Source organism: Thalassophryne amazonica, chromosome 11, assembly GCF_902500255.1.
Source record: "Thalassophryne amazonica chromosome 11, fThaAma1.1, whole genome shotgun sequence".
NCBI lineage: Eukaryota > Metazoa > Chordata > Actinopteri > Batrachoidiformes > Batrachoididae > Thalassophryne > Thalassophryne amazonica.
This window is the reverse complement of record NC_047113.1, coordinates 19,039,924-19,062,539: the sequence shown is the minus strand read 5'-3', so window position 1 is coordinate 19,062,539 and position 22,616 is coordinate 19,039,924. Positions and strand designations below refer to the sequence as shown.

General features: G+C 40.6%; 1 protein-coding gene across 1 annotated transcript; it reads right to left on the bottom strand.

The window, feature by feature from the left end:
• Positions 1-290: 290 nt before the first annotated feature.
• On the bottom strand, positions 291-22,235 carry stx5a (syntaxin 5A). The gene is given in 13 exon segments (XM_034181352.1): positions 291-1,043; positions 1,046-1,098; positions 3,542-3,663; positions 3,904-4,007; positions 4,161-4,247; positions 5,780-5,861; positions 5,953-6,009; positions 6,321-6,437; positions 6,535-6,605; positions 6,740-6,795; positions 12,813-12,883; positions 21,515-21,733; positions 22,117-22,235. Coding segments are annotated over 12 exon segments (987 nt in total). The 5' UTR covers positions 21,578-21,733; positions 22,117-22,235; the 3' UTR covers positions 291-939.
• Between the last annotated feature and the right edge of the window lie 381 nt (positions 22,236-22,616).

The window sequence follows — 22,616 nt, the reverse complement described above, 5'->3', positions numbered from 1 at the left end:
ATCATGAGTGCTTGGTCTTGTTGGATTTGTGAGAAAACTACTGAATCTACTGGTACCTTGTTTCCCATGTAACAATAAGAAATATACTCCAAACCTGGATTAATCTTTTTAGTCACATAGCACTACTGTTATTCTGAACACTACTGTACATGTTTACAGCGACTCACACAGCTGGCAACAAGACAGCACAAACAGTTTCATGTAAACCAGGGTTGATGATTCACAATTTATTCAAGAGCTGCACAGCTCTTGTGGATTACATCTGCATTACCTGGATGTACTGCCTTTTTGTGCCTTCAGGAGAAAAGCTGGACCACAGCTGCTGTCTATTGTCACAGTTCTGCAAGAGTACTCATTTGGCAAATTATCCTCAAAAGCATAAGAGATTAGCTGAACAAAAGTAAAAACGTACAGAACAAATGAATGGTGGTGGGTGAAAATATGTTGATATGCAAGAGATATAGTTATACCAGTCACTAAAAATCAAGATAAAATCAATGAAAAATCCCAGCTTGGTGTCTGGCTTTAAAATAACTACTGCACGACATGAAAGAGGGGAAAAACAAAAACAGTTTGTAGAATCAAACCAAAAATTCTTCCCATTCTGATTAAATGCTTATGAATAATTGGTCGAAGTAAAATAAAGATCAGTTTCCTACTCGCAATATACAAAATGGGAATTTAAGATAAATTATTTTTATTTGGACAAAGTTCAACACCTTCATTCTCTACTGACAGAGAAATGCATAGTTGAATTGAGATGGTTTTCTGGTGTTTGGAAAGAAAAAGAAAAAAACAAAACAATGTCCGTATGTGGATTCCAAACCTCCAACTTCACTGACAAAAAGCTTGTCTGGACATTTTGTCTCAGTCCGGCTTCAACTTTATGCTGTCGTCTTTCTTGTGCTTTTCACTTTGCGTCGACTTTTATCGTTTTTATTAAGCAAAGAAGACGACAAAGACGATAAAGAAGACAACAAGAACAAGAAAGATCTTGATCATCAGCCAGCGGTTGGAGGAAACTGACTGGAAGTATTTGAGGATTCGGTGTGAGCTGCCTCCACGTTCAGCTGGGTATCCTCAACGTTAGCATCAATCCTGTGAGGAGGACATATCATATGCATATTAGGAAACATACAGAGGAATGGTTAAGGTTTTTGTTATTTTATGTGGCTACATTTCCTGCATAAACTGCAAGGCATATTTCAGTTGGTCATCAATAAAACACTAGTCTCAAAAATATTATGGTACTTGATTTTCTTCCTTTATTTTAATGTTCCCAAGTTGATTATCTTTTCCGTGAAGCATAAGACACACCGAACTAATAGTCGGCCATCTGGCCTCATCAGGAGACAACCCAAGTCAGCTCGGTGTGTCCACTCAGCACTCAATGACAGCGGTCATTAGCGGCTTTTTCACCAATTCATGCTCTATCAGTTTTGGTGCTCATCTGTGAGAGAGTGCACTCCGATTGGCTGTTCAGCTTTTAACAAATCAGTGCACAAGAAGAGAAGTGGAAGTTGTGAAAACACGCAAATGACGAAACCAGGAGGGCACACAAACAGACACTGTATATAAACAGTTTGACACGATCATTGACCGATGTGTCACCAGCTGTCAGTGCCCACCAAAGCCGTCAATGACGAGCAGGTATAAATGTTGAGCAAACACTGCTTTGTTCACAATTTATATCGCCACGCTTCCGTTTTCTCTTCCTGAATGATGCATATGGACTAGTGCCACGTCCTGGCATACAAAGTTAATGCATGCATAGAACGTACGGGTGATTCTTAGACTACGGGCACTTGTTATGTCCTTTGATCATACTGTATGAAAAACAGAAAAAAGGGGAAATTTCACACTTTTATAGTTATCTTTACAATGAAAGTGTGTTAAGAAATTTGTTCTAGTAGTCTATGATGACTTTTTCACCTTTTTTCGGCATCATTATATGCAAATAGCCGTTTTGTGCTTGTCCCACACCCAGACTTTTGATCTTCAATGATAAAAATGAATGGTAAAGAAACGTTTTTTCTAATGTTTTAAAATATCTCTGAATAAAATATCAGTAAAATAATCTAAACATAATTGGGGTATTCAATGTCATACAACGGTTGTGATTTTTTTTTAAACAAAATGTAGTTGTCCCACACTATTGCCGTAATTTCCACCACAACACTGTAATGTCCCTTTAAACAGTTTGTATGAAAGATTCTTTGGGTAGTTTCTATGGAGATAAACAGTGACATCAGAGCACATGTATATAGCGCCAAATCACAACAAACAGTTGCCCCAAGGCGCTTTATATTGTAAGGCAATGGTGTGGTGGAAATTACATTTACGAGGTCTGTCAATAAAGTATAGGTCTTTTATATTTTTTTCAAAAACTATATGGATTTCATTCATATGTTTTCACGTCAGACATGCTTGAACCCTCGTGCGCATGCGTGAGTTTTTCCACGCCTGTCGGTGATGTCATTCGCCGACAGGCGTGGAAAAACTCACGTCTTAATGAAAGACGTGCGGACGGGTCCGCGCGTCGGGACGCAGCCGGCGCGGTGCGGCGGCACAGGAAAAAACACCTCCGTGTTGATAACCATTTGTAAATCCAGGCGGCTTTTGATGGCTTTCAGTGGAGTGAGTATATGAGAAATTGTTTAACAGCTGGACATGTTCCAACTTGTCCTTAAGGCTTCCAACGGAGGTGTTTTTCCTGTGGCGGAGCGTCGCGGCGGCTGCGAGCCGACGCTGCAATCCGCCCGCACGTCTTCATTAAAAAATCTCCTTTAACAGTGGAATATCCGGATAAATGCTGAAACCGACTTCTTCTGAAACTTCTCTGTTCTCTCACGACGTCCTGGATCAATAGAGCCTGAAATGTGGAGGTTTTCAGCTTGAAACAGGCTGACGACGGCGCCTGGGAGTGCTGCACGATGTCTCGCACCGTGGGATGTCCTTAAAGCGACAGTATCACCTCAAAATCTCTCATCAGCCGTTAAAATTTTCACTGAAAACCAGCTTAATTTTTCGAACCGTGTCCACTTCGATGTGTCTCACAGGTTTAGAAAAAAATTTTGATCAAACAAAGCGCCAGTCTCTCAGCAACTGCTCACACAAAGGAATTCCGACGAGGGGCTGGACGACTCCTCCCACAAGGAGTGCTCACAGGTGAATGACGTCACCGACAGGCGTGGAAAAACTCATGCATGTGCACGAGGGTTCAAGCATGTCTGACGTAAAAACATATGAATGAAATCCATATAGTTTTTGAAAAAAATAAGGACCTATACTTTATTGACAGACCTCGTACAAATCCAATAGTGCCCGTAGTTAAAGAATCACCCGTACATGTTAGATGGCAGTCTGCTGTAGGCTTTCTAGTTTGTTTAAATGAAAGTTTCTCAGGCGACGGGGGCTGGATGGTCGCAAACTCACGGCTGATCTGAGTGTCTGCAACTCTCCCTGGTGTGTCTCAAGCTTTAGTCACACAATTTCCTTTGTTTGCCAAACTATTTTCATCAACTCTTTCTTTCCATCTTACCGTTGAATTGTCTCCTCTTGCTCCTTGACCATGTGTGCCAGCTGCTGAAATATGGACCCAAGCTCCACGATGGTGCTCTCAATGTTCTGCATGGTGTCTGCACGGCTCTGGATGTATGAGTCCTTTCACAGAACAGTGAAAAGTATTTCAAAAATGGCAATATTTAAGTACAAATGTGAACAACTGACAAATTTTCTGACATTTCTGAAACAGATTTGTTTACGTTTTTCATAGGAGATGGACCACTGTGTATCTACAACACCATGTTCTGGCTGTCAGGTTGAAGTCTAAAGGACATGTACACTTGTGGGGCAAAGCTTTTCAACGTGTATAACTTCAGAATATGTTGGAAAATAGCTAACCTGCTCATCAATAAGCTGGAGTTGTAAAGGATTGCTCTGGGAGTCCATACTGATGGCCACCTCCCCCATACTCCTGGATTCATCCTGCATTAAGACTGAGCTCTCTGAAGGGAGATAAACAAAAAAAAAAGCACATACATGTTGACTGGCATCAGACAGGAAAAACCTCTAGTAGAGGGAAAAAGGCAGAAAGACCAGCGGGCATGTACAGTAGTTACTTAAACCCGCTGGGAGAGTCAAACATTCCAGGGAAATACCTTTTAAATTTGAGGTTGTATAGCCCTGGTAGTCAATGCGCTGATCGCGAGCTGCATGCGGCTCCTGGGCCCCTTTTTTGCGGCTCCCTAAAATATTTTTTAATTTTTACATTACAGATAACCAAATACAGTAATAATCATTTACATGGATCTCGAGCAGTCCCTGTAGCAACAGACCTTTTTTTCCCCTCCCTTTTAAAAGACAACACTGGCAGTCAAATGTTTATGTACAGTCTACTGACTTTTGCTAAATGTAAAGCAATAGGCTTCACAATTTAGAATAAAAGACAAAAAACCCCAAAAAAACAACAATGGCTCATCTTTTGTTATGAACAGACATCTATTTCACAAATATAGTGTTTGAAAAATTTGAAGATTTTTTTTTATTATTCACAAATCTGAGTAATTTTTTAGTCATCCAGCTGTTAAACTGTGTTAATGTGCACCACTGACAGACCAGCACACTATGAGTGACTGACCAGCATGATCAACCAACATCACATTGCATAGTAGAGCGACGCAATCAGTTTATTAGCGGCATTTCGTAGGTGCAGTGCAGAGACATAGAAAAGCTTAAAGCCTCATCAGCTCCAAACTAATACGCCCTCCAGACATATATTCAATACTATGTATTTCATTCCTCTCAGGGGACAGGGTGTTGTATACCATGGCGTAGAGAATAAAAAGCCCACAGACAGTCTGATTTGGCCCTATACTAATAAAATGAAGAATGACATGTAACAAACTACACTTAAAATGTTGTGTCAAGCATTGTATCAGAGCCTTTATGTGTCTTCAATTTGCTTCATACTTGTTGGAGCCATTAAATGATAAATGTAACATACAGTATATGAATGATGGAGCATGGAACATGGCCATACATAAGCCTACTATAATATGCACATAAATTTATGGTGTGCAACATAAGGATCATTTCATATTTTAACAATGAAAGAAGTAAAAAGTAGGCTGTTTAAAAACATTTTATTGCCAGTGTCAATGTACTATCTGTTGATAAGCAACCTGTTTGCAAATGTCAAGATACAGTATGATCACATATGACACAGCAAAGTGAAGCAAGAGGCAGAGGTGCTGAATATCACTTCAAAGTCAAAACAAAGAATTATTATTAAGAATGTGTTCACACTAAACTGCCAGCTCCTACTCCCAACTCCTTCCATGAAAACACAGGGAGAATGGACTGTTTTGGATTATAATCTCAAAGCCTGAAAAATTTTAAATTTTGGACTAGTGTACACAATTCAGGGTATGTTTTTGCACAAATGGGATTTGTCCTACATTTAATGTCATGTGTAATACAGCAATAGCAATGCAAACAAGCAGAAATTACTACACTGGTCAATGCTATAGGAGTGATGTTTTATTATTCATCAGATGGCTAGAATACTGCAATGTGTTGAATAAAATGTCAAGACAAAAAAATTAATAATCCTGAACTGTAGTTGCTATAGCGACAACAAGAAACAAAAACAAAAAATATCAGTATAGAGTGAACACACCCTTATACAGCATGCCATGTTCACCTATTGGTACTGTGAGACCTTTGTAAATGTAGTATTAAGCAACTGCATGAGTAAATTTGAGTGAGAATGACTTACTGAAGTTGTTGGCCATCATAGGGGAGGATGACACAGGAGGCTGAGAGAACTGCTCTCTCCTGCTGCGCTGCTGCTTCAAGTTCTGCAAGCACAGAGACAAATTACTACAGTGAGGCAGAAGAAACGTTACTCAAAATCAAATTATACATTTGACTCAAATCAAGGCTTCTCACCTCTGTTCTGACCTCCAAAACAGATTTGAAGTCATTGGACATGGAAGCCAGTTTAGACTGTAGACAAAGAATGGACAGCAAAGTTAATAGAAAAAAGAAATATAGAATGTTACCATGCTTTAAAGTGCAATCAGAATTGCTACAAACATGCAATTTCTGAAGCCAAAGCTTCAATTAAATTAAATTAAAGACAAATTTCAGAACATACACTGTTTATTTTAATGTCAATTTATTTGACTAAACTAAAATACATTCCAGAGCCTTACCAGTGGGAATGGAGGAAGACACAAATACAAACACCTTTCACTAGCATGTTACTATAGCCATGCACATATGTGAACATGTTTATTAGACTGGTTCAGCTGTACCTGTAAAGACACCACTATCGTGTTAGAGTGGCTTTGGATATGCCGTCCACCTGGTGCTCCACGGGACCTCACCAAGTCCTGCAGCTTTGCTATCTGTGTGTTTAAGCTGTTTATGTCCTAGGTACACAAACAAATCGCGTGTAAAACAAGTGCCATAGCTCGAAGTTCACACGTTTTCAACAATAACAAATGGGATGACAAAAATTTGACTCACTTTTTTAATTATGTATGTTAATTCCTCAATCTCCACTGCTTTGTCATCAAATAGAGATTTTCTTTTAGCCACTGAAACACCAAAACAACAGTATGCAGCTATCAGCACAGTGGACTATCACACACACAAAGTAACATTTTTAAGAAAAAAAAATCCATCAAATACTGAAATAACACAACATAATAATAACATAATAGTCACTTACAAATAGTGAGTTTTTCCAGTTTGGCAAATGTATTGTTCAGGTCTTTTCCAATTCTCCTGCAAGAAAAAAAATAGCCTAAGATTTTAGAGGTGACGCTCTCACAGACACCGCCTACCCAAAAAACAAAACAAAAACAACAACAAAACTAATTCGCAAAGAGATTAAAATCAAAGAGTTTCAGATGCAAAGAACAAAAGTGACACAAAATTGCTATTTTTTTTTAAGAGGCAAATATGCCATTGGTAAAAAATACATTAAAAAGTGACATGATTTTTGAAAGTATTAAATAAGTTTACAAGTATGATTTTTATTTTTTAAGAAAAGGCAAGAAACCAGTTAAATGTGTAACTTTGCCAAAACAAATGTTTGTATTTGAAAACTTTATGAATGTTTCCTTATTACTGTTTTTTCTATAAATAGGGTTAAGAAAAAGTGTGTGTTAATTGTTGAACATTGATGAGCTAATTCATTGATGAGCATTCATTTTGGAAATGTGATGCATTCATTTGCCTGCCCTATAAGGCTACAAAATGAGGACTAGAAACATGAACACACTATCTCAAACACTTGCGAGTAATGTGTGAATATTCAGTAATGAACACAGAGCTGGGAGCTTATGTCATTAATGGTCACATTAATATTTTAATTCCCATTTTACAACCTTAAAATGTTATTGACAATTAACACACATCAACATCACATGCTATGACTGTTGTCTCTCACTGCACAGTACATAATCTTAAAACCTTACTGGAGCACAATGGCAACAGCTGCCCAACAATTAACAGGTTCATTTTCCATACCATATTTTATATATATATATATATATATATATATATATATATATATATATATATATATATATATATATATATATATATATATATATATATATATATATATATATATATATATATATTAAACAGTTTATCATTATTAAAGGTTTTTCCCCCAACAAATTACAGTGGTACTTGAACATTGGTTACCCCTTGAGCTTTTATATGTCTGAATTTTGTAATGACATGAAAATTAACTTGTCTCTCTCTCACACACAAACAAACGTGTTGCCCGTTTGATTTTTAAATGGACCAAAAGGGAAATAACTGTTTTCACTTACTTGTGTCATCCATGCATTTTTAACATATTTACAATTATATGAATAAGTTACATTGAACTTACTAAATACAATCACATGCCCACTCACACTTTTAGTATAAAGATGATTTACCGCCCCCTGCTAGAACGGCGTGCAAGTCTAGAATGTAGTTAGCAACGTTAGCAAATATCCATAGCTTCTCCAAAAATATTAGTCCTATCAACATTCCATTTTGGTGGCATTCATCCTTGACCCAAAAGACATAAGCATACCAAATATCAGCTCCCCAGTTTCCTCATGATCAAAGTTACAGGCACGCACGGACAGGTTTTTGTCTTTTCCGCATTCTGCCACAAGCAGGTGGTTCTAATTTTAGACATGCAGAAACAGAGACTGTGGCAAAAGACATCAAACACAATACCCTTCTCACTTATGGTACCTGCAACATGAGACTTAACTAAACTGACTAAATCAGTTAATCTACAAAACACAATAAATCAATAACACTAACAATACTATTAAACTAACATGAACCACAATAACATAAAACCCCAAACTTCCATGGTGCACTGCAGCACAACATTCATTGTTTACTGGTTAGCTAAAATTGCTAATTTCTCCAAAAATATTTGTCATATCAACTTTCCGTTTACTCAGTGTTCATTCTTGACCCATAATACATAAGCATACCAAATGGCAAATGTCAGCTCTCCCTGGTTTGTGCGTGATCAAAGCCATACACACGCAGACAGAGGCCACTAAACTATTATAATATATAACAGGGTTCTCAGCAAGATTTTTTCTCAGCCTAATGGGATGGAAAAAAAAACATGTTAAATAGCCGGGGGTTCGGGGGGATGCTTAGGCTTTCCCCCCCTGAAGTTTTTGCATTATGGGCTTATGAAGGGCCTTCTTTGTCAATCTAAATATATCAAAACCTGAAGTCCAGGCAGAAGAAGAGAACAGCTTTGCACTTCAAAATGTGAGGAAAGTGTCTCCAAAAACTCCACCAATCTGAGGTTGAAGCTGCAGATGCTAGCGACAGACACACACACACACACACACACACACACACACACACACACACACACACACACACACACACACACACACACACACACACACACACACACACCATAAAAACTGAGAGCACGGGACACCCCAAGGCTGTGTGCCAAGCCCACTGCTCTATGCACTCTTCACGTTTGACAGTGTACCCTCCCAGAATAACAACACTTCGCAGATGACACTACAGTTGTTGGAAAGGCAGTGAGTTCACAGAGATATTCTAGTTATAGCAAGGTGTATTTAGACCTCTCATGGCGAGCACTGGTAAGTGCGCTCTTTAGCTTAGAATTGTACAACACGAGGCTGGGACATGTACAGCCACATTGGCAGCTCAAGTTATGTGCGTAGCTGACAAAAATAAGTTTAATATCATGATAGCTGCATGAATGATTGTCATGCGTTTTTCACTGTATAAGCAATGTGTAGTTTGGGTTTCATACTATTTGTTCTTAGTTCTGTGGATATCAACACCAAAGCTAGAACCTATACAGTCCTTGAACCCAAGTTCCTTGCCATTGGTCTGATCACTGGTGGGCACAAGACAGCATAGAGAAGAGAGGTGGCACATTTGGTAGCCTGGTGACACAACAATAATCTTTACCTCAATGTAGACAAGACCAAAGAGATGGTTACTGATCCAAGGAGGAGTGGGAAGCTGCACACACTACATGAGGAACCAGAGGTGGAGAGGGGGAAAACCTACAAATTCCTCAGCACTCAGATTAATGATCTCACATGGGCTTACAATAGGGCACCGCAGTCTCCTTTGAACCCTGGTGATATCGCAGGATTTGACCACTCATGGGGACAGCCGCTCTAGCGTACAGTTTTATTTTCGGCTGCAATCATGGAGGCAGTCGCGAAAAGTGCAGTTTTTTCAGTTTCCAGTGGAGAAAAGAAGACGAGGCGAATGGGAGACGTCGTGTCGGTAAGCGTTAGCCTACACAGTTAACCAGAGTAGCTACATTCTCTCGCCTACGAATCCGCCTTGACAGTTTGAGCTCCAGGTCATAAACAAACAGCAACACATGTCCACTTTCCACTGCGACGTCACTTTTTCTTTGTATTTTCACTTTGTTTGCATGTAATTTGCCCAAAAACTCTGAGAAAATGCAATGTTTCCATCCCCAGAAGTAGAGAAATTACATCATATTTTAACCCTTTAGTGCCCGCCCTCAAACAAGATTGCGGTGCCCAATACCCAACAGATCATCAAGAACTCCCAACAGAGACTTTACTTTCTGATAAGACTGAGAAAATATGGTGTGTCAGCCAAAATCTCAGCAAATTCTACACGTGTACGATTGAGAGTGTCCTCACCACTGCCATCATAGTCTGGTATGGTATTTACATAGTCCAAGACAGGAAGGCTCTCCAGCGTGTGACTAAGACCTCACAGTACATCTCCGGGGCAGCCTTCCCTTCACTGCAGAACATTTACCAAACCAGAGTCCTACATAGAACACACCCCCCCAACACTCACTCTTCACACTACTACCATCAGGCAGATGCTACAGGAGTCTGAGGTCCAGCACTACTAGGCTTGCGGACTTTCTATGTGCAAATTTTCTAGGGACAATGAATAGAGTAAGAATTTCATTGTGCGGTATAACTGCCTGTTTTTACTGGGCACATGACAATAATACAACCCCAATTCCAGTAAAGTTGAGACGTTGTGTAAAATGTACATAAAAACAGAATACAATGATTTGCAAATCCTCTTCAACCTATATTCAATTGAATACACCACAAAGACAAGATATTTAATTTTCAAACTGATAAACTATTTTTTTGTGCAAATATTTGCTCATTTTGAAATGGATGCCTGCAACACGTTTCAAAAAAGCTGGGACATTTCAAAAAAGCTATGTTTACCACTGTGTTACATCACCTTTCCTTCTAACAACACTCAATAAGCGTTTGGGAACTGAGGACACTAATTATTGAAGCTTTGTAGGTGGAATTCCTTCCCATTCTTGCTCGATGTACGACTTCAGTTGTTCAACAGTCCGGGGTCTCTGTTGTCGTATTTTGCGCTTCACAACGCGCCACACATTTTCAATGGGCGACAGGTCTGGCCTGCAGGCAGGCCAGTCTAGTACCCACACTCTTTTACTACAAAGCCACACTGTTGTAACACGTGCAGAATGTGGCTTGGCATTGTCTTGCTGAAATAAGCAGGGACGTCACTGAAAAAGACACTTTGATGGCAGCATGTGTTGCTCCAAAACCTGGATGTACCTTTCAGCACTGATGGTGCCATCACAGATGTATACGTTGCCCATGCCATGGGCACTACCACACCCCCATACCATCACAGATGCTGGCTTTTAAATTTTGTGCTGGTAACAATCTGGATGGTCTTTTTCCTCTTTTGTCCAGAGGACACAACGTCCATGATTTCCAAAAACAATTTGAAATGGGGACTCAGACCACAGCACACTTTTCCACTTTGCGTCTGTCCATTTCAAATGAGCTCGGGCCCAGAGAAGGCGGTGGTGTTTCTGGATGTTGTTGATGTATGGCTTTCACTTTGCATGGTAGAGTTTTAACTTGCACTTGCAGATGTAGCGACGAACTGTGTTAACAGACAGTGGTTTTCTGAAGTGTACCTGAGCCCACACGGCAAGATCCTTACACAATGATGTTGGTTTTTAACGCAGTGCCGCCTGAGGGACCGAAAGTCACGGGCGTTCGATGTTGATTTTTGGCCTTGCCATTTACATGTAGAAAGTTCTCCAGATTCTCTGAATATTCTGATTATATTATGGACTGTCAATGATGGAATCCCTAAATTCCTTGCAACTGAACACTGAGAAACACTGTTCTTAAACTGTTGGACTATTTTTCATGCATTTGTTCACAAAGTGGTGATCCTCGCCCCGTCTTTGCTTGTGAATGGCTGAACCTTTTGGGGATGCTCCTTTTATATCCAATCATGACACTCACCTGTTTCCAATTAGGTGTTCTTTGAGCATTCATCAATTTTCCCAGTCTTTTGTTGACCCGTCCCAACTTTTTTGAAACATGTTGCAGGCATCCATTTCAAAATGAGCAAATATTTGCACAAAAACAAAGTCTATTAGTATGAACATTAAATATCTTGTCTTTGTGGTGTATTCAGTTAAATATAGGTTGAAGAGGATTTTCAAATCATTGTATTCTGTTTTTAATTTACATTTTACACAACATCCCAACTTCATGAGAACTGGGGCTGTAAAAACTCTTAACTTAAAATGACATGATGTCAAGGGTGTCTTGGTGGCTTTCCTCACTTGTCTCCTTCTGCATGGTCACTAATTTTGAAAACTACTGTCTCTATATAGATTTAACATACCGTTCATATTTCTTAGAGAATGATGCAAATGACATCCAAGACACATTCAGCCACTTGGAAAGGTTCATGTGTCCATCCCCTGACTTGGCTCCACAAAACTGTCTGTAAAAGTGATGATTTAGATGTATGTATATTAAGGTGTGTATGTTTAAGCATGCCATTGTTTTGACTTTTCTATTTTTATTTGTCACACTGTTGGGATTATTTTCCCCTGTGAGTTTAAAGGGCATAATTTTAGACATTTTAATATAAAGAAACCTGAATTTTGTGTGTGTCTGAATTATATATATATATATATATATATATATATATATATATATATATATATATATATATATAAAGAAAATTCAGATGTGTAAAAGCTCAAGGTTTCTCAAACTTTACCACTGTAGCATACAGCTTCTGAACAGTGCTGTACTTCCCTAAACAAATGGTTGGGTCTTTTAAAATAAGGTATATAGGTACATGTTCAAAGTATGCAGAGAGAAAAAAAGTCTGAAAATATAAACATTGCAACAGCCAAATATCAACATTAAAGTCTGAGATGGGGGAAATGGACTTTGGAAACTTACTTGGCCATAACTGTAAAGTCACTGCGCTGCCTGAGGGCGCTATGAGCTGGTTTACTGAGCTGAATGCCATTCTAGAAGAGAATGCAGAAGTAAGACATTACTGGAAAGAAAGAAAAACTGAAAATAAAACACACAAGCAATTATCAACAATAAAATGATTTTATAAACTGTGGACACATTTCAACTGCCCCTGTATAACATAACACTAACAAGACAAGAAATACAGCGCAACATCACACACACACACACACACACACACACACACACACACACACACACACACACACACACACACACACACACACACACACACACACACACACACACACACACACACACACACACACACACACACACACACACACACACACACACACACACACACACACAGTAGAATTTGTACTCCACTAACCTGTAAGACTGTCACTTAACATCCCCAATAATTAGTTGAAATGGGGGTGGATTAATTCAAGATTTTCCCCACAATCAGTGACTGGTTTAGGAATAATATCAAGAAAATATACCTATGCTCAGCTCTTTTTACGTACATTACCATATTTAATCAGCATACTGGAGCCAAAAGTGCAACCACTGAGGAGCTGAGAAGGAACCAAAACCAAAAGTAGCTCATAGTTGTAACTCGCCAACACAGTACAGTGAAAGTACGTACAGTAATAAGTCAAAGAAAATGTATGAGTTCCATTCGTGACAGTAATTACCACTGATAAGGAGGCATTTTTGCCATTTCCTTTATTTCAAGAACAAAACTCAAAATTACAAAATTATTTTTAAGAATTGAAATATTGGCACGTGTAAGTGGAAAAACTCTGAAACCAGAAAGTAATTAATACTAAATCATACAAACAAAGGTGCATTTTATCATCTTTAATTTAATCAATAAACCCAAAAATAATGGATATAGTGAGCCGTGATTACTTGTGAAACATTTACTCAATTGATCACAAAAAAGGTGAACTCAAAGACTGCAACAACCTGCCAGGATTCTGACATTATCATGACAACAATGACAATACTCATAATCCTTTCTTGTTTATTACATAATATATTCATGCTGAATATGATCAAGACCTCACTTTTTAACTTTTCCATTGTCTGTAATGTCTGCCTTTATTTCACCTTCAGTCAAGGAAAAGATCAACTTGTAATGAGCAACCACTCATTTAAAACCTTTTTCTTAAAGAACAAGAACCTCATCTGAAATCGACCTGTATTGACTTTGTGTAGAGCAGCGACATCAAACAGACTGCAGGCTAAGGTTAGCAGCTAACTGTATAATTGGGCATTTTAAAAAGTTTATTTACAATTAGTGAGGTACTGGATACATGCGCATGTTTATCTACGTAGAGACTCTTCATGCCATCACATGCTTAAGTCAATTATGCCTCTTCAGCGGCGACATTAAGTGATTTACTCTGAGGGTTTTTAACTTTCCTATGCAATAACGTTACGTGCGGTGCACCCAGAAAGTATTCACAGTGCTGCACATGTATAAGCAGATGATATATCTTTATCCTGAGAGCTGAATACTTCCCCCCCTGTCAATTTCACCCCACAATAAACTGTGGCACATTGGCCATTTATACTGTACTGGGATGTTATTTACATTATTTTATATCAGAACTAATTTTAAAATAAATATCACATTTTTTGATTACATGGACCATTTGTGGTTACATAAGCCATACAGAATTAAATTATTTATTCAATTTAAAAATAGACATACTTCACCTTGTTGTTTCATTGCTGTTGGTACACAGCACATTTTTATACACTGGCTTTAGCTGGTACTATGTTTTCTTTTTGTTCTTTTCTTATGAGACCATCTTCCTCGCCACCAAGGGACTGCCATGATGAGTGAGTAAGGTCTAAGCTTACCCACCCTACGATCTTATATTATACATTCTAAAGTCCCTTCGGCTGCTCCCTTGTTTGCACTCGGGGTCGCCACAGCAAATCCAAGGTAGATCTGCATGTTGATCTGGCACAGGTTTTACGCTGGATGCCCTTCCTGACGCAACTCCACATTACATGGAGAAATGTGGCAGGGGTGGGATTTGAACCCAGAACCTTCCGAACTGAAACCAAGCGCATTAACCACTTGGCCACCACCCCTGCCTTACCAGTTTAATAATACAACACACTCATACATACCCCGACCACCACTTTATTAGGTACACCTTGTTAGTACTGGGTTGGACCTTTTGCCTTCAGAACTGCCTTAATTCTTTGTGGCATAGCTTCAACAAGGTGTTGGAAATATTGCTCAGAGATGTTAGTCCATATTGACATGACAGCATCACAAAGTCGCCCATTCAACCAGTCTGACCAGTCTCCTCGGTCATCAAGAAGACGTTTTTGTCCACACAGCTGTTGCTCATTGAATATCCTCTCTTTTTCAAACCATCTATCTATAAAGCAAGAAGCGTCTGTGTGTGTGTGTGTGTGTGTGTGTGTGCATGCGTGTGTGGCTAGCATATCTCTCTGACTGTCAAAGCAACTTCAGCTTTCGGAAATGGCTTGCACATGGCACGGTAATGTGCATCCTTTATTCTGAAAATTTTTGGAATTAATTTTCAAAACCTTTATTTTTATTAACATTCTAACATTCATACTTCCAAGATGGCGTGGCTCGCCGATGCACCCTGCTCAGTGTGCTGCTCTTGTTGGAGCGACATCACTGCTATTTTGCCATTGTAGGATAGCTCACTGGACTACTTTCGCCTGACCCAGCACTGAATTTGCCAACATGCTGATGCTGCTGGATGAGTGAGAGTATTGACTTATGATCATTTAGGCATAAAAACACAAGATACACAAGTTCTTGTGGCAAATATAGTACTCCTTATGTTTTTGTTACCCTTGAAAATGCACTGTCATTGCAAATACAGCATACAAGGTCTATTAGAAAAGTATCCTACCTTTTTATTAAAAAAAAAACAAAAAAAAACAACAACAACAAAAAAAAACTATAAAACACCTCCGTGTTGATAACCATTTGTAAAATCCAGGCAGCTTTTGGTGGCTTTCAGTTGAGTGAGTATCTGAGAAATTGTTTAACAGCAGGGCATGTTCTAACTTGTCCTTAAGGCTTCCAACGGAAGTGTTCTTCCTGTGGTGGGCGCGCTGCGCCGGCTGCGAGCCGACGCACCAATCCGTCCGCACGTCTTTCATTAAAAAAAAATCTCCTTTAACAGTGGAATGTCCGGATAAACTGCTGATCCTGACCTCTTCTGAAAGTTCTCTGTTCTCTCACGACGTCCTGGGTCAACAGAGGTTTAAATTTGGAGGTTTTCATCTTGAAACAGGATGATGACGTCGCCTCGGAGCGCTGCGCGACGTCCCGCTCCGTGGGAAGTCCTTACAGCGATAGAAACAATCCAAAATCTCTCATCAGCCGTTAAAATTTTCACCGAAAACCAGCTTTATTTGTCGAATGGTGTCCACTCGGATGTGCCTCACAGTTTTGGAAAAAATTTTGATGAAGCACAGCGCCAGTCTCTCAGCAACTTCTCAGACAAAGGAATTCCGACGAGGGGGCTGGACCCCTCCTCCCACAAGGCGTGCGAAATGGTGTTGGGGTCATTTTAAAGGAAGAGTATGTGAAAAGTGTGTTGGAGGTTAAGCGAGTGTCTGACAGGGTGATGAGTGTGAAGTTGGAAATTGAAAGGGGTGATGATGAATATCATCAGTGCATATGCCCCACAGGTAGGTTGTGAGATGAAGGAGAAAGAAGACTTCTGGAGTGTGTTAGATGAGGTGGTGGAGAGTGTACCCAAACATGAAAGAGTGGTGATAGGAGCAGACTTCAATGGGCATGTTGGTGAAGGGAACAGAGGTGATGAAGTAATGGGTAGATATGGTATCAAGGATAGGAATGGGGAAGGACAGATGGTAGTTGATTTTGCAAAAAGGATGGAAATGGCTGTGGTGAATACCTACTTTAAGAAAAGGGAGGAGCACAGGGTAACATAGTGGAGGAAGGTGCACACAGGTGGACTACATTCTTTATAGGAGATGCAAGCTAAAAGAAATCACAGACTGTAAGGTGGTAGCAGGAGAGAGTGTCACTAGACAGCATAGGATGGTTGTTTGTAGGATGACTTTAGATGTAAAGAAGAAGAAGAGAGTGCGAGCTCAACAAAGGATCAGATGGTGGAAGCTGAAGGAGGAAGACTGTTGTGTGAAATTTAGCGAGCAGGTGAGAGAAGCACTAGTTGGAGGGGAAGCAATTTTGGACAACTGGAAAAGTACTGCAGATGTGGTGAGGGAGACAGCTAGGACAGTACTGGGTATGACATCTGGACAGTGGAAGGAAGACAAGGAGACTTGGTGGTGGAATGAAGAGGTCCAGGAAAGCATAAGGAGAAAGAGGTTGGCGAAAAAGTTTTGGGATAGTCGGAGAGATGAATAAAGTAGACAGGAGTACAAAGAGATGCGGCGTCAGGTGAGAAGAGAAGTGGCAAAAGCCAAGGAAAAGGCATATTGCGAGCTGTACAAGAAGTTGAATAGTAAGGAAGGAGAAAAGGACTTGTACAGATTGGCCAGACAAAGGGACAGAGCTGGAAAGGATGTGCAGCAGGTTAGGGTGGTAAAAGATGCACATGGTAATGTGCTGACAAGTGAGGAGTGTGTGCTGAGAAGGTGGAGGGAATATTTTGAAGAGTTGATGAATAAAGAAAATGAGCGAGAGAAAAGGCTGGATGATGTGGTGAGAGTAAATCAGGAAGTAAGAGAGATTAGCAAGGAAGAAGTGAGGGCTGCTATGAAGAGGATGAAGAGTGGAAAGGCAGTTGGTCCAGATGACCTTCCAATGGAGGCATGGAAATGTCTAGAAGAGATGGCAGTAGAGTTTCTAATCAGATTGTTTAATAACATCTTGGAAAGTGAGAGGATGCCTGAGGAGTGGAGACGAAGTGTGCTGGTTCCTATTTTCAAGAACAAGGGTGATGTGCAGAGCTGCAGTAACTACAGAGGCATAAAGCTGATCAGCCACAGCATGAAGTTATGGGAAAGAGTAGTAGAAGCTAGGCTTAGAAAACAGGTGAAGATCTGTGAGCAGCAATATGGTTTCATGCCGAGAAAGAGCACTACAGATGCAATGTTTGCTCTGAGAATACTGTTGGAAAAGTACAGAGAAGGACAGAAAGAGTTACATTGTGTGTTTGTGGACTTAGAAAAAGCTTATGATAGGGTGCCAAGAGAAGAGTTGTGGCATTGTATGAGGAAGTCTTGAGTGGCAGAGAAGTATGTTAGGGTAGTGCAGGACATGTACAAGAATAGTGTGACAGCGGTGAGATGCGCAGTCGGAATGACAGACTCATTCAAGGTGGAGGTGGGATTACACCAAGGATCAGCTCTGAGTCCTTTCTTGTTTGCAGTGGTGATGGACAGGTTGACAGATGAGATCAGACAGGAGTCCCCATGGACTATGATGTTTGCAGATGACATTGTGATCTGTAGTGAGAGTAGAGAGCAAGTTGAGTCTAGTCTGGAGAAGTGGAGATATGCTTTGGAGAGAAGGGGAATGAAAGTCAGTAGAAGCACGACTGAGTACATGTGTGTGAATGAGAGGGAGCCCAGTGGAATAGTGCAGTTACAAGGAGTAGAAGTGGTGAAAGTAGATGAGTTTAAATATTTGGGGTCAACTGTTCAAAGTAATGGAGAGTGTGGTAGAGAGGTGAAGAAGAGAGTGCAGGCAGGGTGGAGTGGGTGGAGAAAGGTGGCAGGAGTGATTTGTGACCGAAGAATATCAGCAAGAGTGAAGGGGAAAGTTTACAAAACAGTAGTGAGACCAGCTATGTTGTATGGTTTAGAGACAGTGGCACTAACAAAAAGACAGGCGGCAGAGCTGGAGGTGGCAGAGCTGAAGATGTTGAGATTCTCTTTGGGAGTGACAAGAATGGACAAGATTAGGAATGAACATATCAGAGGGACAGCTCAGGTGGGACGGTTTGGAGACAAAGTCAGAGAGGCGAGATTGAGATGGTTTGGACATGTGCAGAGGAGGGACCCAGGGTATATAGGGAGAAGGATGCTGAGGATGGAGCCACCAGGCAGGAGGAGAAGAGGGAGACCAAAGAGGAGGTTCATGGATGTGCCGAGAGACGACATGCAGGTGGTTGGTGTGACAGAGGAAGATACAGAGGACAGGGTGAGATGGAAACGACTGATCTGCTGTGGCGACCCGTAAAGGGAACAGCCGAAAGACAAAGAAGATGGTTTTTAAAAAAAATAATAAGGTCGGATACTTTTCTAATAGACCTCATATTTTGGGAACTACTTTTTGTGCAGAAATTCATCAGGCATGTCGGATGCGTACTAACACAGAATACGAGGTCTGTCAATAAAGTATAGGGCCTTTTTATTTTTTTCAAAACCTCCACATTTCAGGCTCTATTGATCCAGGACGTCGTGAGAGAACAGAGAAGTTTCAGAAAAAGTCAGTTTCAGCATTTTATCCGGACATTCCACTGTTAAATGAGATTTTTTTAATGAAAGACGTGCGGACGGGTCCGCGTGTCGGGACGCAGCCGGCGCTGTGCGGCGGCACAGGAAAAACACCTCCGTGTTGATAACCATTTGTAAAATCCAGGCGGCTTTTGATGGCTTTCAGTGGAGTGAGTATATGAAAAATTGTTTAACAGCTGGACATGTTCCAACTTGTCCTTAAGGCTTCCAACGGAGATGTTTTTCCTGTGGCGGAGCGTCGCGGCGGCTGCGAGCTGACACTGCAATCCGCCCGCACGTCTTTCATTAAAAAAAAATCTCCTTTAACAGTGGAATATCCAGCTTGAAACAGGCTGACGACGGTGCCTGGGAGCGCTGCACGACGTCCCGCTGTGTTGGAAGTCCTTAAAGCGACAGTATCACCTCAAAATCTCTCATCAGCCATTAAAATTTTCACCGAAAACCAGCTTAATTTTTCGAACCGTGTCCACTTCGATGTGCCTCACGGGTTTAGAAAAAGTTTTGATCAAACAAAGCGCCAGTCTCTCAGCAACTTCTCAGACAAAGGAATTCCGACGAGGGGCTGGACGACTCCTCCCACAAGGAGTGCTCACAGGAGAATGACGTCACCGACAGGCGTGGAAAAACTCACGCATGCACACGAGGGTTCAAGCATGTCTGACGTAAAAACATATGAATGAAATCCATATAGTTTTTGAAAAAAATAAAAAGGACCTATACTTTATTGACAGCCCTCGTATACAAAAACTGTACAGTAGTTCAGCCAAAACAAGAGCGTCCACTTTTAGCTTGCCATAAACTAAGCTAGTGGCGCTCATGAGAGTATGTCGCCGATGTCACTGACAGCAAAGTTAAACAACACCAGATAGCTCATGTTGCTCGCTCCGTTTCACAATAAAACGTTTCATGCCAGCATCCCAACAAATACTTTTACTGGGAAAGGCATGCTGTCAATGTTCCATGTGACTGAGTTTAACTTGACAACACTGAAGAGACTACTGGTAACCTAGCTAAATAACACCAACAAATTTCCCACTATTTGTACAACATCTTAGTTAAGTATACAAGCTGAATAAAATATTATATTTTCCCACAATTTGTACAACGTCTCATTAAATACATAATCTGAATAAAATCTCATATTTGCTGTGAGTTCAAGTTTAAATAAACTGTGTTCAGGAGATGGGATACTGATTTGTTGTTTCAAATATTCTAAATGTTCTGTTTAATTTTTGTCTGACTCTCTTCCAATAACATGTTTCATAGGAATCATTTTATTAGATTAGACTGATCCTTATTGATCCCTTGGGAAGACTCCCTCAGTGAAATTGAGGTTCCAGTCGCATTGTATAGCGGCAGGCATGAAGGGTAAGAGGCACACCGAGTATCAAAACTGAAAGCAAAAAAGAAACAGTTTGCACTATAAATACCAGACATACTAGTACATACATACATACAAAAATTACTTTTTTAAACAATATGAAATACTATATTCCACCTCTTTCTACATCCCACCTTAAAAACACAGACTCATAGGACCATGCATGAGAAATCTACTTAAGTTCCCAATTTTCTATAGGAATACAAACTTCCTACCGGCTCTGCACTAGTTCTCTGTAAACCGTAGAGATAACTGTGTGTAGATCAGTAGATCAGCAGTTTCTGAAATACTCAGACCAGCCTGTCTGGCACCAACAACCACGCCACATTCAAAGTCAGTTAAATCTCCTTTCTTCCTCATTCCGATGCTTGGTTTGAACTTCAGCAAGTCATTTTCAACACATCTAGTTGTTGCTATGCGTAGCTATTTGTGTTAACAAGCAATTGAACAGGTATACCTAAGTGTATATTGGGGCAAAAGGCATGGTGGCAAAGTGCCTAGAGGCAAAATTGACAGGGGTGAAATGTCAAGGAACCTTTTCCCCACAATCATGTGGGCTTTTTTTAAGAATGTGGGGAAGCAACATGTCATTAAACAGTTTTGGAGTTCAATGTCAAGGAAACTACACAAAAACAACCAGGGATCGACCCTTCTAGTAATGAGTAAACACGGGCTCTACCTAAAGAGCTATCATCACCCCATGACTAACACGCACACCTAGGCTTCCCTTTGTCACATCAGAATGTCAAACTGCAAACACTTCATGGTGATCCAGATCTAGGCCCACACTGCTGCTTCAATTGTCACTGTAGAGCTTGTTGTCCCAACGTACCTGTCTACCTTGAAGCGATTTACAGGCCGACTGGAACTCCAGGGTTCGATCACGGCACGTCATCCTGCTGCCGGTAACGGTCAGCAGCCCGTCAGAGAACCTTCCGGAACCGTCCGGGTCCTCTTCTCTTCTGGGAAACAGATGGATAAGAAATCTTCCGTAGTGTGGATACACTTAACTCCAAGGTGGCGAATCCTTCACGGACACCTGTGAAAACCGCTACGTAAGCAGAGGGGAAAAAAGGGGGAATTCAAAACGGTTTGATCAGTACATTAGCTAACAGCTGGGGTTCCTCATCACCAAGAAAATTTATATAAAAAAAAGCCAGCAGTACAGTCAGCATAACGACAACACATTCATACAAGTGAAGTAAATTTGACCGTTAGGTGACAGTGATTATGTTCGGACTGAGCGGGTTGTCGGTGAGTGAAGGCCGCCTACTACACAGCTGATCGCGGCCTCACCGGCTAACCACAGGCTAGCAAAGCTAACCAAGCTTTCCTTTACGGTCTAACCTGCGTTACACGAGCACAATTCAGACAAAACTAATTCTGTTGTGATTTACAATACGTTACAGAAAATTTCGATCAACTTCAACGTACCTGAATCATATTTTTCTCGAGACCCCTCCCTATTTACGGCAGACGAGACAAACCAGGAGTTAAAGTTCCGATCCGCGTCATTACCGGTAATGACGTCACTGCCACGTCTACCCCAAAAATGAAAATGCGTGCAGATTCAACATTGACCAGGAGGGGGCGACATGTATTTTGCATCCAATGTTCCCAGTCTCCCAAATAAATATTTAATATTATCAGTGCTAGAAGGAGGTATATTGATGACCATAGAGACTTTGCTAACCTGTAGGTATGTTTAATATTAATCTTCTTCTGACTGCTTTTGTCAGGAGTCGCCACAGCAGGTCAACTGTTTCCATCTTTCCATCTCACCCTGTCCTCTGCATCTTCGTTTGTCACGCCAGCTACCTGCATGTCATCCTTTAGCACATCCATAAACCTCCTCTTTGGCTTCCCTCTTCTCCTCCTGCCTGGTAGCTCCATCCTCAGCATCCTTCTCCCTATATAACCTGTGACCCTCCTGT